Source organism: Solea solea, chromosome 4 (assembly GCF_958295425.1).
Source record: "Solea solea chromosome 4, fSolSol10.1, whole genome shotgun sequence".
NCBI lineage: Eukaryota > Metazoa > Chordata > Actinopteri > Pleuronectiformes > Soleidae > Solea > Solea solea.
In genome coordinates, this window is record NC_081137.1 from 4,705,231 (window position 1) to 4,721,551 (window position 16,321).

Here is a 16,321-nt window from a genome sequence, read left to right on the forward strand (position 1 = left end):
GATCGTCATTCAGATGGTTTGGAGCTATCGTGTGTCTGATTCACATTAACTTGAATTGCCATTCTTTTTTTTTTTCTTTTTCTTTTTTTTACTGCTGTATTTTCCAGAAACAGAATAATGAACAGACATGAAAGTCATAGAAGTGGAAAAATGAGACGGATAGAAGATAGGCTCATTTGTTTAGTTCAGAATTGGAAGTGACGCAGGTGTACACACGTCACAATCGGATCATTTAATTACTATATAATAACTTTTGCAAGTGCTCCAAAGTCATCGTAACCATGACAGCCACTGCTCTGTTGACCCACAATAGCCACCTGTAGCACCAAATGACCGCCTTGCCCACTGTCAACCTGCACGTGTAAGTCCACCGTTAAATGATAGCACATTTTTAACAACATGAATGCATCGTTTAGGCAGTTTTGAGAGTGAGAACATGAAACTGCTGCACACTGCTCATTCCTCACAGGACGCAGCATCTATAAAACCTGCAAAATCATCGCCGTCCAGCAAAAAGTCATTGAGTTCATCGTTCAAAAACTCCGTGTACGGACCAACCTTTATGACTTTAATCAGTCGACATCGCCCGCAACCCTCGTGACTAGCCATAAATTCAAGTTTCAAGTGTTAACTTGACTCTGTCGCTGCACAACAGCCATTGATTTTCACATAAAAAAAAAAAAAAAGCTCATGGTGCCATATTTCGCTCTTCGTTGACGCGGTCTCTTAGCGACTCGTTGTTGTTGTGCGGTGGCGTCGGCGGAGGCGGCGACTGCTTGCTCTTCATGCTCCTGCCGTCCGTGGCGGCGCGCGACGTCTCCGTCACAAAGAGCCGCGTCACCCACACAGAGGTGACGATGCGTTTGTACTCGTTCCTGAAGTTCCTGTTGAGCAGGCCATAGATGATGGCGTTGAGACAGCTGTTGAAGTAGGCCATGAAGTAGCTGACCACGAAGAGCCACTCGGGGATGTGGGGACCCACGTGGGACGGGTCTATGGCCACCGCAAGTCCGATTAGGTTGAGTGGGGCCCAGCAGATGGCGAACAGCACAAACACCACAAACATGGTGATGAAATTCCGCAAGTCACTTGGTCGGAGACGAGGACACTCCTCGGTCTTCACTTTACGCCGTACCTGGGCATAATGACAGCAAACAAGGTGGGAATTAGGCTGTGACTAGGGTGGCCATTCCAATAGCACCAACAAAGCGAAGGACACAAGAAACAGTGTTTCTGAGATGCTCTTTCTCCACAGCTATAATACACTCACTGCTTGTATTTATTCACAACAAATCTGCTACAAGACGTGTCCACTGAGACCAATGCCCTGCGAAGTGCACAGCTCTTGCACTCACAGCCGTAAACTGTCAAAAGGACAAACTGACTGAAAGTTTTTGAGTCTTTTTTTGTTGCCAAGGAACTTCTGTTCTGTCACATGTTTACCTTCAGCATTTACGGTGCAAAAGTCGTCCTTCCTCCTTTTGCTGATAACTCCATGCCCTCTTGACCATTCCTAATTAAAAGATGTTTCGGCATTTCTGTCAGCCTCAGAAGAAAATGCTCATAATGTGTGTTCCAATCCAATGATGTTTGGTTGCTGTATCTATTATCATAAAATGTGCATCTTGGTCCATGACTTATGTTTTATTTGCTGAGTCTGTTTCCCCCCCTGCACTTGTTTGCCTTTGTGATTGTTTTTCTTCCTCTATTTTGTGATATTTCGAGACTTACTCCAATTTTCTATGTTTGTTTTAAGTGCTCATAAAAACAAGTTGATGGAAACCCACTGATTTTTTCACACACACAAATAGAGATGAATACATACACAACCACTTTAGGGATACAAGCTTTTCTGTTGATCACTGTGACTGAATCTTCAGAGCTGGTTTTAAATCCAAACATTATTGAAAAGCTGCTCTTAAATTGACAGGACAGTGTTTGGTTTTTTTTTTGTCTGGGTTCTGACATTTAGAAAAAAAGGACACTGATTTAAAGGTCACAGCTTCAAAGCTGGTAGTTACCAAATTGGGCACTCATGTTCATTTTGGATGAACCCTGCAAAGCTAAGTGGTCTTGCTATTGTTTGGTCCAGGGGGCTTCTGTATTATCCAAAGCTGATAGCATGTTTTCAGGCTGGAACGTCCATTCTATTCAACTACCATCATTACAATCTTTTACAAAAGTCCCCGAAAAGACATAATGACCCACGTGGAGAAGCAGGAAACTGACCTGAATCACAAGCACCCAAATGCGGAGGTAACAGAAGGTAACCACTGCAATGGGCACCAGGAAGTGGATCACCACGACCGCCACTGTGTAGGAGCTGCTGACGTTCTGGGCGAAGGTACAGGAGTAAACCCGCGGGTCGTAGCGCAGGGACCCGACAAAGAAATTGGGGACGATGGCCACGACGGTGAGCAGCCAGATTAAGGCGACAAACAGCAGAGTGTTGCGGTAGCTGTACAGCCGGCTGTAGGAGAACGAGTGGCAGATGTAGCAGTATCTGTTCACCGCGATCCCGGTGATGTTGAAGATGGACCCGATGACACTCAGCCCCATGAGGAAACCACTGACCTGAGGAGAGGGAGGAAATTGTTAATCACTGAAAGCGCTGGCCATGGGATAGCGTGTGGTTACCACGGCGATGACTTAAATCCTGCCGTAGCATACACTGAATAAATACAATGGTACAAATTGTCCAATTGTTTGTTTGTGTCAGACATTTTGTGTCTTCACTGATAACGCCAACAATTTACATGAAAGAGCTTTTAAACGGAGAGAAACTCCACTTGTGTGTGTGTTAAAGTATCATATAAACGGAAAATGATTGGTGTGAAATGAATGGTTTGTTGGCACAAAGCTTGAAATGACTCGCTTATACATGAAAGTGAGTGATTTGTGTGTCTAGCCTGAGGGTTTGTGACTGTAATAGCTGTGTAATGAGAGGGCGTGTGTGTGTGGGGGGGGCGTTAGATTCCTTTTCATTCTCGTCCTTCTGTTGTAAATGATAATTAATGCTTCTGCTGCTCATCATCCTTGTGATTTTCTTGATTGGGTTTCTACAGCTCCTTGCAGAGCTGTGACGTTGAAGACGGTGACTGATGGACTTTGAGTTTCCAGGTGTCGTGCTCGTAATGTTTCATTTAAAAATGAAATCAAGTCAAGCAGACAAAACGGGCTGTTCTTGGTGTGGTCTCACCGTGCACTGCGTGTTTCCCAGCGCCCATCCATCATGGAAGAGAGCGTAGAGAACCAGGGGGTACGGGTAGAAGGCTACCACGAGGTCAGCGAATGCCAAACTCACCACAAACACGTTACCTGGAGAGAAAACACACAGTCAGTCATTTGCATAATATGTATCACAGTGTGCCAACACAGATTTATGTCCTCTTAAATAACCACTAAAAAAGCAGAATTCAGTTTGTATTAAGACATTAAAAACATCTCATGTAGTCTCCAATAAACAAACACCAATATGCTTACTACTATAAAACTCACTGGAGGAAAACTAAAGACCATTTTTTTTTATGATTATTATTATTTTTATCACCAGGGAGTGATTTTATCGTCCCTAGAATAATGTCCTCAGTAAGTTTCCATATAAACACAGAATTTCAGTGACTGTGATTTTTAGATGACACACCATACACTGTATATAATTAAATGAAATATTCTCTCGGTCTGGAAAGTGAAGCCAATACAGAAGTCTCTGAATGCGTCTCGTGTAAATTACAGTCCCGCATGTGGCATGAAATGACAGTTTAGTTGTGTTCAAATCATCGCAAATGTTTACACCATGCTGATTAAGCGCTCTCTCTCTCTCGGTGTGTTGTGTTGCCAGGCAACATTCCTGTATTGCACACAGGAAGAGGTTCAAACAAACACTGTTTCTGTTTATGAAGACCAAACAAGCAGAATAATGTGTGTATATATATTGTCTTGCACCACCCAAAAGATGGGTGTGCTCTCGGTCAGTTCGACCCCTCCCTGTGTTTCCAAATAACGGTTAAAAACACAACATGGTGCCGACCAAAATGAAAGTAAGGCTTCGAAAGAGGAGTTCAAAAGCTAGTGGGTGACATCACAGTAGGTCAGTAATAGGACTGGGTCCATCCATCAATCCATCTTCTACCGCTTTATCCTCCACACGAGGGTCGCGGAGGGCGCTGTGCCGATCTTGGCTGACGGGGAAAAGGCGGGGTACACCCTGGATGGAGCACAAGTCCATCACAGGGCCACATCTGGAGACGAGCAAGCGTCCACTCCCACCATTTAGAGTGTCCAATTTCTTATCCCCCATATTGCAGGTTTTTGGAAGATAAATGGCAAATTACTCTTTACTTCAGGCACGGTCAGTCACTGCGATGATTAACGTGAACTGGAACTCCAGTATAATAGCGATGTCATTTGGTCGGTAGCATTAAAAGTTGCTGCTTATTATACCATTAAAAAAACACACACACTAAACATGCTGGTCCAGTCAAGATAAACAACATTCACCCCCCTGTGGAACGTTGCCATAAAAGCCAGAAGTGGTGTCGGTCCACTTCCATAACAATGTAATTGGAATTGCAACACATTTTTTTTGATTAAATTTATTCTCTTTTCAACAGTGACCAAAGTGGGTTGGGTAAAAACAAGCCTGTTGCACGGGATGCAGTTCTGTTTTTTTTTTTGTTGTTTTTTTTCTCGTGTGCCTGCAGGCTATCTCGGCATGTCCAGCCCGGCGTGATTGTCGGCTGAGTGGGCTGAGATTACAGAGGCAGAGTTTCAAGCCTCTGCCTCACAGCTGATTGCTTCTGCCAAGGCAAAGTTTTATCAGGGATGCCAGTCGCTGTGTTTTCCACCAAGTGGAGGGACGAGTGTGTGTGTGGACACAGCACTTGAGCTTTTGTGGCGCCGGAGCGTGGAGGTTCTCTTCCCCGTAGCAGAGTGAAGCCATGAGTGGTCCATTGTTCTAACTCGATACACAAGTTCCTCATGAAGGAGGTTCCAGCACTTAGGCCACTCTGGATACATTGAGCAGCTTTCTCTCCGCGGTCATCTGTTCTTTAGATGGAAGGATGGAGGCACTCAGTAATGATCTGGTACTGGTCAAAGTTAATCGATCAGGGATCAGAAAAAAAGCATCGAATGTGATATGAACTCTTGAAGATTATGGTAAGGCACAAATGTGGTGCTCAAACTTGGTAGACACCTGTTTCAAAATAAAAGCACCCTTTCCTTGACGACTTTCTGTCATAAAACAAAGTTTTTTTTTAAAATCCAAAGGCAGACCCAATGTAAAACATATCAGCAGCTCTGCAAGGTTCCTCTGAGCAACTATTGTGGCCCCGATTTTTAATCTAAGAGGCGGGGATGCAATATTTATGGCTTTGTTTGTCCAAAACAACACAGGCGGCCGCTTGCGGAGGCAGATCCAGACATTCACTTGCTCCGTCTCCTGCGTTTCTCACCTTGTGAGGTCATTAGCGGAGCGGCACACGGCGTTATGATTGCACAAACAACAATTATTGATCAGTGCAGCGTTCGACCGCACGGAGCCGGACTACTCCAGCGTAGGAACCTCAGAACCTTGACGCTGGGGACTGTGGACGAGACGGAAGCGTCTCTCCCGTGGTGTCGTCTCCTTGTCGTGTCGTTTATCATCATCCGCTCAAACTGTGTCAAGTGTTGCAGAGTGACAAAATGCACTGTGGCTTTATTTATAGCCAGACACACAAGAGCAGCTTTTCCTCCACCTTCATATTTGCGAGTGCACTCCGGTCGGGCGCACGCGTGGCTTTGGTTGCTTGGCTGTCAGCCTAGAACTGTCACCGCGCACTGTGGCGCACAAAGTGAAGTGTAGCAATTCGACACCTCCTGTACAAGGAAATTAGTCTCCCCCTTTTTTTTTTTCGGTGGAGGAATCTCTTTGGACTCCTCCGTCACTGTCAAGTGTCGAGGTGCTGATTAAGAGGAATAAAAGGAGGATTTGGCCTGGAGTTACCGAGTCAGGCCCCGCTGCAACTGACGCGGTATTATTTTATGCTGTTAACGCTGCAGCATCTCTGTCTGTGTGTGTTTTTTTACTTTGCGTTGGTGACAACTTAACGTTGCACGCGCTTCCTCAAGGCCACGGCGGCGCCGACGAGCGTGTTAATGAGTCAGCACTTCATTAATGTGCCGAGAGCTTCCTGCGCGACAAATCAAATAAACCGATGTTGTACAAACACTCATTTTAAAATGTCAACGCCCACGTTCAGAGGAAAACACGGGAAACTCTAATATAAAATGTTGATAAGGAAAAAGTCTCAGAGTGGATTATCTCGTATATGTGTATATACGGGGCAACTTTCAAACTGCCTGACCTACGAAATGACCTGTTATTGCTCTAAAGGCACTAAATCAAATTCCAATGTTTCTTTCTGGACACATTTAGCGCACGTTTCGTTGTTTGTGTCGAAATATTTGCTGACCAGAAAGTGAAAAGCAAGCGCGGTGATGTTTATTCATGAGTGTGAGTCAGTGGTTCTTGTTTGCCGGAGAGGTAATGAACGGGAAAGTAGTTTTTTTTTTTTGTATGCACTGCATGAACGTTATTTGATGTAGTTCTGTGGCTGGAAGAGATAAAAGGAATGAATTTGGTTTGACTTTTGTTTACTCGAACACACGTCGGTGTAAAAGCCAAGTAGATGGTGCTGTGAATCCTCTCTTTGATCAGCATTGCAGTTGTTTACAACCACTCAGACGTGTCAGAGTGTTGAGTTTGTACGCTCTCCGGATTTGTCTTCCAAAATGTGCAAAGTGGCGGCGTTCAAATTAAAATAAAAACTCACCCATTCGAGGCTTTAAAACGCCAGGTGATGGGGACCGGCGGACACATCCGGAGCAGAGTTTATGTGCTTTTAAACAGAAATGGAGCGTTGCGTCCTCATTTGCATAATAACAAAACTCCTTTCGGAGCAATTTTGACAGGAAAAATGTGCAAATAATCAAATTTGCGATCGCCGAGTAACATTTAGCTTCAATTGCATGTTGGCCTTGCGATACACCGGCGACCTTATCCACTCACCCTGACGTCAGCTGGGACTGGCTCCAGCGCCGTCCATCAAGGTGTGACATTATAGATAAGTGGAGGGTAAAACTGACTGGAAGTGATTATAAAAAGCTAGATATCACTAGAACACGTCCTGTCTTTAGAGATCCCACACACAGGGGTGAAAAAAGTGTTAAATCGTTAATATGCACATGGAAACGATTCTTTATTCTTTCTTTATTTCTGTTATTATATTTACGTTTACAACGCCGTCTTCTGTTTTTTTGGTGTAACGTTACAGCACCGCTACGGTGGCTGTACTGCAGCGTCTTTAGTCGCAAAGAAAGAGATTGTTAACTTTTCATGCCGTTTCCCCCTAATTTTCCTCTAATTTACTTTTTCAAAAGACATTTGCCTTGCTTGAATTTCACGTCTCTCCAGAGAATAAACGACGGCCAAGAAAAAAAAAGATGAGAGATTGAGATTCTAAGGGGATAATGACAGAAACGAGGACTGACTCCACTCCAGAAGGCAAAAAATAAAGTGGCCAGTGATGATAAAAGCTGCACTTTCATGTCATGTTTCATTAATTGTGGGAAAGCTAATGTCGTGAACATGGGTAAATAATACCACTGCCTACTCTGATGTAACCTTCAATCTGTGAAATGGAAGAACGGAGCACAAAGACACAAAGAGAGGGACGGCGAGACTCTGTGTCCCGCGATGATGGAACAGAGCTGTCAACAGGAGACGGAGCATTAGAAAAAATTTAAAAAAGGGAATTAAAGGTCAGCGGGGAAATTGAGCTTTTAGCAGCAGAAGATGAGGAAAATTAAGTGTTGACAGGGAAAACGAGATAAAACAAATTTTCGTATAGTCTTTTTTTGGCAAGGTGATAAGACACAATCTTATGTCTGTCTTTGCTGGAGCTTCTTGATGCCATCTGTATTGAAAGAAAAGTGTTCAAATAAAAGAGTCCACAGGAGAGAAGTCCGAGCAAAGGTCTGCTTTTAAATAGTCTTCGTTACTGGAAATGAGTTTGTAGTGTTTGGGACACGGAAAGTCAAATATCACGCCCTCGAGAGCTTAAAATCCCTGCATTTATGAAGCGGCGGAGCCGCACTTCATGTCATAAATTGGACTGACCCAAGAGTTCAAGGTGGTTGAAGCACAGAAACTAAATTCAAGGCTTCGGAGTTCAGCACAGTCATATGAGACCAATACGTATGTATAAGAATTTACAGAATAGACTATAAAGATTAGACTTTCCATACAAATTAGTAGTAGCAGCTTTATTACTGTAAATTAACAGTCCTGATAATTATCAGTCTTTTTTATGGTTTTGTATTAGTTAATACATCAGTATGTAGAAGCTCTCTAACCGAAATGATATTTTTAATGCTAAAATATCATTATTATAAAAGAAAACAGAAAAAACAGTAAAGCACATTATTAATTCTTGATTAAAATGTCAAATTATAAGTTCTTTACTTGCAGAGAAATTGATTTTAGTCGTTGAATGTTATGCTTGATTAATGTCTGACTTCTCAGAGAAGCCCACTGTGCCGCCTCAAATTTGGGTATAACATTTGCATATATTTGCCAAATAAACAACAATAACAAGTTTAGTTTCAGACAAGTTTTTGAAAGATTTAAAAAAAAAAAAAAAACATTTGTTTTCTTCTTTTTATGACAGGTGGTCTCATACAATTTTTTTTTTTAACACTGTATATTGATTTTTAAATTTGCATTAATTACTTGTCTGTTCTTTTATACTTTTTAATTTTTTTGAATCTCAGTTAGTTTATTTTCCGATTCTTAGTGGGAGGAGCTTTAAAGAAACCCAAAAGCAGTGGCCTCATTTCTCCCTCCTCCCCCTCTTTGGCCACAGGTGAGCAGGAGGCGGGGCAAAACCACCGTAATCAACAGGACGACGCATACAAGTGTTTTAGCTCCTTTTCCTATAATATTTGCATCCTAAGACGCCTAAAACTGTGATGTGATGCCACACGCCAGTGTAAACACTTTCAATAGTGAAAAGTAGGACATGGATTGATTTTTTTCTCCTCAATCAATACCTCAATCTTTTGAGAAAATGTAAATATTCCAAATGTCTCATATAAGTTGCAGGTTTGAGGACTTGAGACTTGACTAACGTTTGTAAAAGCCTCAGACTTCGGTCCCTTTACTGAACTTTCGGATAGATTTCTCGCCACCAAATGTCGCTTCAGGTTTGTTGTGTTTTTTTTTCCCCCTTGAGTTTGGCTCTGCATGATTCACAAAGTTTCCCGTAACATCGCGCTTCAATCATTTCTTTCTTCCTGATGCTGTCATTTCTGCCACTTTCCTCGCGTGCCCTCCTCCTCCGTGTTGACAACTGGGTAGATTTACCTAACCTCCGTACCTCTTCAGTAGAAAGTTTTTTTGTCATATCCACTCTATTTTTATGTACTTAACGTCTCGTTTTCATTGATTTTTCGTCACCTTTTTGGCACTGATATGGTTTGGCAATGTGCAGAGGAGGGATGGTGATTGTTATGGACATTTTTGTCCGTACAAACTAAAACGCAGAAAATAGAGACGACAGTTTATTCTAATTTGTACATTTGTGGCTGTAATACTTTTGTGTCTATTTTATGAGTCTCAACTTGACTGGACACTTAAGCTCCTTGCACAGCGGCCATTTCGGCAATCAGCGACCACGGCACCGGTTGGTTCACCGCCCTGCGCGAGCTGTGGACGATGTGATCAGTGACACCTGCGCTTTCCCTCGTCATGCTCGGCCGGTGGAGCCACTTCACTCGTCAATCATCCTCACCGCGGACATCTTCACACCGAGTACTTCTCCATTCAGGCCGCTCCATGACTTGATTCCACTCACCCTGGTTCACTCAGCTGCACTGCAATCTCCAATCTGCATCTCTCTCACACACACACTGTCCTTTCCTCACTGATCATCACCACATTGCTACACCTGCTTTGAAGCCTCAGTGGCATCATCCTCTGATTTCCATGACCTGCTCATGCACACTTAAGTCACATGACATACTCATCATTTACCATCATTTACAACACTGACATCAAGACCTGACAGTACACCAGGGGTGTCAAATGTACGGCCAGCGGGCAAGAACCGGCTCACCAGAAGGTCCAAGCCGGCATATGTGAAGTGTGAAGTACGAATAGAATTTTTAATTCCAGGTACCTGTGACTAAATGTTTTGTACCTTTTTTATTTGTGGATCCACTGTGATCTGTAAGTCGTGTGTAAATGGTAAACTTCCGCATGACATTTTCAGGTTTTCCATGATATTTTTTGGGAAAAGATTCATTAAATGTAAAGCAAAGGGAAAACATTTGAGTTCTTGTTGTTAATTCTAGGCTATTATGCACATAAAATCATAAACTTATGATTCTAATATTCGCTGTTGCTATTTTTCTCGTAGTCTTGCACACAAGCTGACTTTTGCAAATGGCTATCAAGAGAATACAGGTTTCAGATACTTTCTGTGTACTATTTATACACATTAGTTTTACTAAAATTAAATTACCAATGGGAACGATGTTTAAAAATGTGTTTGTTTTCTATCCAAATGCAAAGATCTTTATATCCCAGCCGCACAACAGCTTGTGCTTCCAAACACCAGCGTCGTGAAGACTCTCGCTCACTTTAATTGCCTCCTTCAGATTTCTTTACCTCTCTTTGCGTGCATTGCCTTTTGTCCTTCAGAAGTGCTCTCTCAGAGAGAAAACAACGGCCATTCAAAGTGAAGATTCATTCGTAAACTTGCATGAAAAGATAAACAAACACGGTGTCTAGTAAAACACGATGAAATCTGCCATAGACGCTCACATTAGGATTAAAACACAAATCCATTCTCTCAATGCACACTGCAAAAATAAATAAAAAGTATTCATGTTTTATTTCCGCCCCTCTGGTTTGTAATTACTAAACACATTTTGTGCTGTTTTTTATTTTGATGGGAAAGCGGTGGCTATTTGACTTCCTGTCATTTTCTTGCATACTTCCAAAGGTTTGAACACAACACACTGACCACACAAAAACAAACACGGCTCTAGACTCTAATTAACTGAGAGCCAATATAAGGGTGGCCAAGCAATTTAACTTCACTCTCAGGTAAACACTCAAACTGATCATGTCCAGTCAGGCAGGAAAATGGGGAAAAGAAGTTGTGAAACTTTCTCCTCCCTAATTAAAAACGGATACAAGGGCCATGATAATGAAAACAAGAACAATAACAACAGCACTGGTAAAGCCACCCTAATACGTCCAATATGAAACGGCTCGCTTTGACTGCACAGGGTCACACGCTTGTTTTAATCCACTCGTATTGAATCTCATATGCTTCTTTTAATTATGCTGTTTGCACACAGTTATGCAAATAGCGGCTGTGCTTTAGTAAAAACCCGTTCCACTTCTGACGTCTGCATCGCTTTTGTCAAATCCCTTTTTTTAATTTTTTGCGGCAGACGTTTCAAATTGTTCCTCCGTCTGAAAACGACTTAGTCTCGTGGCGCAGAGGATGAGAAGCGATGTTTGTCTTTCAGATACTGTCCGGTTATTACTGCCCACGACATGTGGCTGCGTTGTATTACGTTACGTGCTCAGGGAGTAAAGTGTAACTCTTAAATCCAAAAGAAGTGTGACTGTCATCCTTGTGGTCAATGAACGGGAGCCTTCCTCCTCACATTTGTCGGTTTGTGCACCCAACCTGCTCCGTCCTTTGGCAAACACGTCTCTTCATTCAACGGCAATTATAATGAGTTTTTTTTTTACTCTTTTCTTTCTGACTCTTTGTGGAATATTAAAAAAGGACGAGGAGCCACATTTCCCAATTTTGTCATTTTGAGCTCACTCCTTTTGCCTGGATCATTTCCAGGACACTGTGACCAGGCTGCTGTTGTTCAAGCACACGCAATTTAGGACTCACAGACTGGACATAATCTAATGCTCAGACTTCACGTCTTCAGAAACTATATCATTGATTTGTATATTTGGAACTTTGGAACTTTTGGAACTAGAGTCAGTTGTGCATAGCTTCCAACCACAGCATTTGCAAAATGAATAAAAAAACTCTGTGCAATGAGTTGGAACACATGTGGAAAACAAACCGATGCCAAATCACTTTTCATGATTTGCCAAACACGTCGGCATCTGGGGACACAACTGGATTATAATATGTGAGAGCGGCCGCTTCTTTGCGTAAGAGCGAATGAACAAGCACGTGAAAACAAATGCTACAATAAAGCAATTTGTTTCAACCTGAAGCCAATAATCGGCAGGACTGGGTCACTTGAGGCTCAGCAGTCGGGGTGGTACTGAATTAAACACATTTTAATGAGGAGAAAACCAATCTGGCTTTAGTTACCCTGTCGTGTTTACCATACTTAAGTTTCTACTCTTCTCCCACTTGTTTATTCTTTCAGTTTATTTGCTGAGTTTCAATCCCCTCACTGCCACACGCCAGCACGGTCGTCTCTCTGCTGTCGCCAGCAACAAAGTTTTTTAAAATTTGAAGTTGTGGCGTAACTCGGCGAAGACGATTGATTTATTTTAGTTGTGTTGAGCTTGGAAGAAGCGGATAACTGCAGCAGGGACACTGGCAGTCGAGCTCTGCTCGCCGGGTTCCTGACAGTTCAGTCCTCATCAGCCCGGCTGCTGCTGCTGCTGCTGCTGCTGCTGCTGCTGCTGCTGCTGCTGCTGCTGCTGCTGCTGCTGCTGCTGCTGCTGCTGCTGCTGCTGCTGCTGCTGCTGCTGCTGCTGCTGCTGCTGCTGCTGCTGCTGCTCGCTAACGAGGCTGCAGCTGCTGTCCAAACACACGTCAGCGCTGGCCTTTCTCCTGCCTCTCTGACTTATAAGCAAAGCAGTTTTTGAGAGAAGTGAAGTTCTCTGTAGTCAGAGGGAAACAGACAAGAGCTCAGCCTGTTATTCTTCTGATCCCATTAAAGTTTCATGGGCCCACCCAAATATAATATTTCACAGTTGCAATATGCAAGATGTGCATGTATCTATGAAACCCCCAGCATTTTCATTATGTTTTTATTATTTAATTATCTGATTTTGTCCTTAAGTCCGTTCCTGACTCATCAAAAAAACAAAAAAAGGACATTATTATTTATATTATTATATTATTATTTTATATTATTATTATATATATATTATATTATTTTTTAGTGTTTTTTTAATGCTGCAATTTTGTATCGTGAGATTAACGTTCTTTTTGGCCTGGCAAACTATCTCGCTAGACCGGAAGCAAAACAACAGGCACGTTGCACAATTTCCCGACTTTCTGAGACCAGACTATTTGTTTTTGCACCAGAGACCAAAGCAAATCCCTCATATTGTGACGGCTTTACCTGCCAATAAACCTGAGTCTGATTCTGTCAGGACTTTGTTTTGTCTTCCAGACAAGTGTTGCTGATTAACCACGAGAAACAATGAATTTGTACATAGAAAAACATTTGTAAAGGGACAAAAAACTGTCCCTCAGAGGTGGAGGAGCTGGTCGTAACACTGCCACAGTAAAAGAGACAAATATTCAGTGACACAATGAGTTCACACACTATTTTCTTTTCTAATGCTTAAGTGCTTTTGCCGCATAAACCCAAACGCAGGCAGGACCGCGGACGTCTCCACTGCCAGTTTTGCACAATCACCATTCACCCCCACCTACATCCTGTTGATAGTGAATGTAGCGCTTCATTCATTCAAGAAATTACCCCTGAATATATATATATATATATATATATATATATATATATATATATATATATATATATATATATACCGCCTGTAAGTGAACTTATAAACGTGTCTGTGAAGGACCTCCATCATCCAGGTGGACTCCTGAAGATGTCACCAGTTTGACACATGCTGGAAAAGAGTTTTCTTTACAGCGTAAAACCAGCCACTTTGATGCTCATGACCTTGAAGGTATTTCTTTCACAAGTGTAATTGAAAGTATAATGAGCGTTGGCTTAATCCACTTTCTTTTCCTCGCTGCCGCAGCGTCTTCAAGCGTCACATTTTTTAATTGGAGGCACAAATAGTTTCACTTTTCGTCTTTTTTCACGGGCCATCGTCAGCGGTGTCTTTTGAATGCACGCCACTCTGGGGACGCTGCTGCTCTGACACTGCTTCTCTGGCACGACCTCAGATGTGTGTGTGTGCGTGTTAACAAAGCGACGTGTAATGTGTTTCCCGGGCCAGATTCGCAAGGTCAAATTTGTTTTTCTATCTGGTCTTATTCGAATTTCTGTCTCCCCAGCATGCAGTGGTGCCACAAATAGCACACACGTTTTTTTTTCAAACAAACGTGAGCAGCAGCTCGCCAACATAGTTGGGAACTAAATGGCGTGTTGTTGTCCTCCCTCATTGGCATTGGCTGCAGCGAAAGGGCATTCAATCGCGAACAAGTATAATTTGAACAGGCCATTTTGGGTTTTCCTCTGCAGCCATTTAAGTGATTTGTATTGCAAATCAATAGCGTGTCCAAGGATTAAAGGTGATTTCCTTAACCCTTAGAACACGGAGCATTCCGGCTACTTTTTTCCATTACTATGTTCCAAACGCACAGTATATACAGAGGCTATAAGACTGTGCAATAAAGAGGCACTTGGAAATATACGTCACAGTCCAAAGTTCACTTTTTATGAACAAAAAGAACTTCTGCACAATTATTGCTACTTGATATCACTGCTCATCATGAATCTTTGACTCAACAACACATAAGAAGACGAAAAAAGCCTGAATATGTGACCTATAAACACACACGCCCCCCAGGATGTCCATATAAGGAGTTGTGGATTATTCCCACCGGTGCACCTGAGCACTAAGGATTCAGGAAGAAGCAAAGTGTGTATTTGACTGAGGCTGCGTGAATCGCGTGTGACATTTGCTGTCAATCACAACCGACCGTCTTCTTCTTTTGGCTTCTCCCTTTAGGGGGCGCCACAGCGGATCACCTGCCTCCATCTGGTCCTATGTTATCCTATTCTGACACAAGCCACAAGCTCTACTGCACCTCCTTTTATTGTCTCTCTCAATTCATATTTTCAGATGAGCTCAGCGTTGACGTCAAGGACCTGGCCAAAGTCACACAGCACTCCCACTTCGATATCGAGTGGTCTCAAAAATACGGCTTAATTCTGATTATCGGGCTGAAATGACTCATATCCATATCCATATCACTCAATTCTTTTTTTTTTTTCTTTTTTTTTCCAGGGCTGTGTGGACACAAACATGACACAAATCAAATTTCTGCCACTTGTGTAAGTGGTATAGATCAGCCTCACGTGTCATGAGTGAAAATAGAATCCATGCATCTCGTGCCTATGCACACGTAGTGAGTGTTAATGTCATCACCTGCACAGGCAGCGCCAAGAGCAATGGAAAAATTCATTATCAAATCCTCGGCACACCTACAGTAATTTCGTGTCCCACCAGGGGGCCACCGCCCCTGCTTTGGCAACCACTGCTTTACATAATGGACATCATGTCATCCATAAAAAGACCTGAAACTAATGATTAAGACCATAAATTACCCAGTGGAGTCGCCCCCTCATGGTTATGCAAGAGAATACATGCTTTAGGCTCTAATGCATTGGCATTGGCACACACACACGCATTTAGAATTCATAGCACAGCGGCTTGTCCATTTTCCCTCTAAATCCAGTGGCTAGTTACATAATCACTGGATTCTATGACATTATATATTAAACAAATCAGGCCTATTTCAAACTCTCCATCCCATACTGCGCACAAGAGGCGACCAGATTCGATGGGTGAAGCTATTTAGGGAGAATTATAGCGCTGCACAAAATGCAGCACGACATCTTTCTCTTCTTTCCGTGTTATTTCACTTTCCTTAAGTGAAATATAGAGTAAAAAAAGGGAGAATTGTTGCTTAAACACTTGAAACAAATACTCATTATTCAGCCATTGCTTGTCAACTATTTTGATAATCGGTTCGGAAACAAGATTTCAGATTTTCCAGCTTGTTAAATGTGAATTTTTCTCTGGTTTCTTTGATCCATATAACAAATAAATCATTAAAACTGACTCTTCTTTTAGTTTTTCAACATTTTATGGAGGAGTCGTAGAGACCGCAGTGTTTTTGGTCATTACTCAGAAATCCATGGGGCGGCTTTAAAACGTGGTCGAGCATGGAGGATTTAGAAGCAACTGGGGGGGAAGTCATATACTTGCAAACAACTGAGTCCCAGCATTGCTGACACCAGGAAGGTTGACGACTTTAAGATATGAATTATTTCCAATAATTTT

The 16,321-nt window shown here is 42.4% G+C and overlaps 1 protein-coding gene across 1 annotated transcript in view; it reads right to left on the bottom strand.

Moving 5' to 3' along the window:
* Positions 1-396: 396 nt before the first annotated feature.
* The window catches only part of mtnr1bb (melatonin receptor 1Bb), a 28,996-nt gene continuing 13,071 nt past the window's right edge, over positions 397-16,321 (bottom strand). Inside the window, exons 2-4 of the mRNA XM_058626529.1 lie at positions 3,200-3,318; positions 2,230-2,574; positions 397-1,135 (exon numbers count right to left, since the gene is read on the bottom strand). Of these exons, the coding sequence (XP_058482512.1) occupies positions 689-1,135; positions 2,230-2,574; positions 3,200-3,318 (911 nt within the window). The 3' untranslated portion in view covers positions 397-688. The remainder of the gene's footprint in view (positions 1,136-2,229; positions 2,575-3,199; positions 3,319-16,321) is intronic.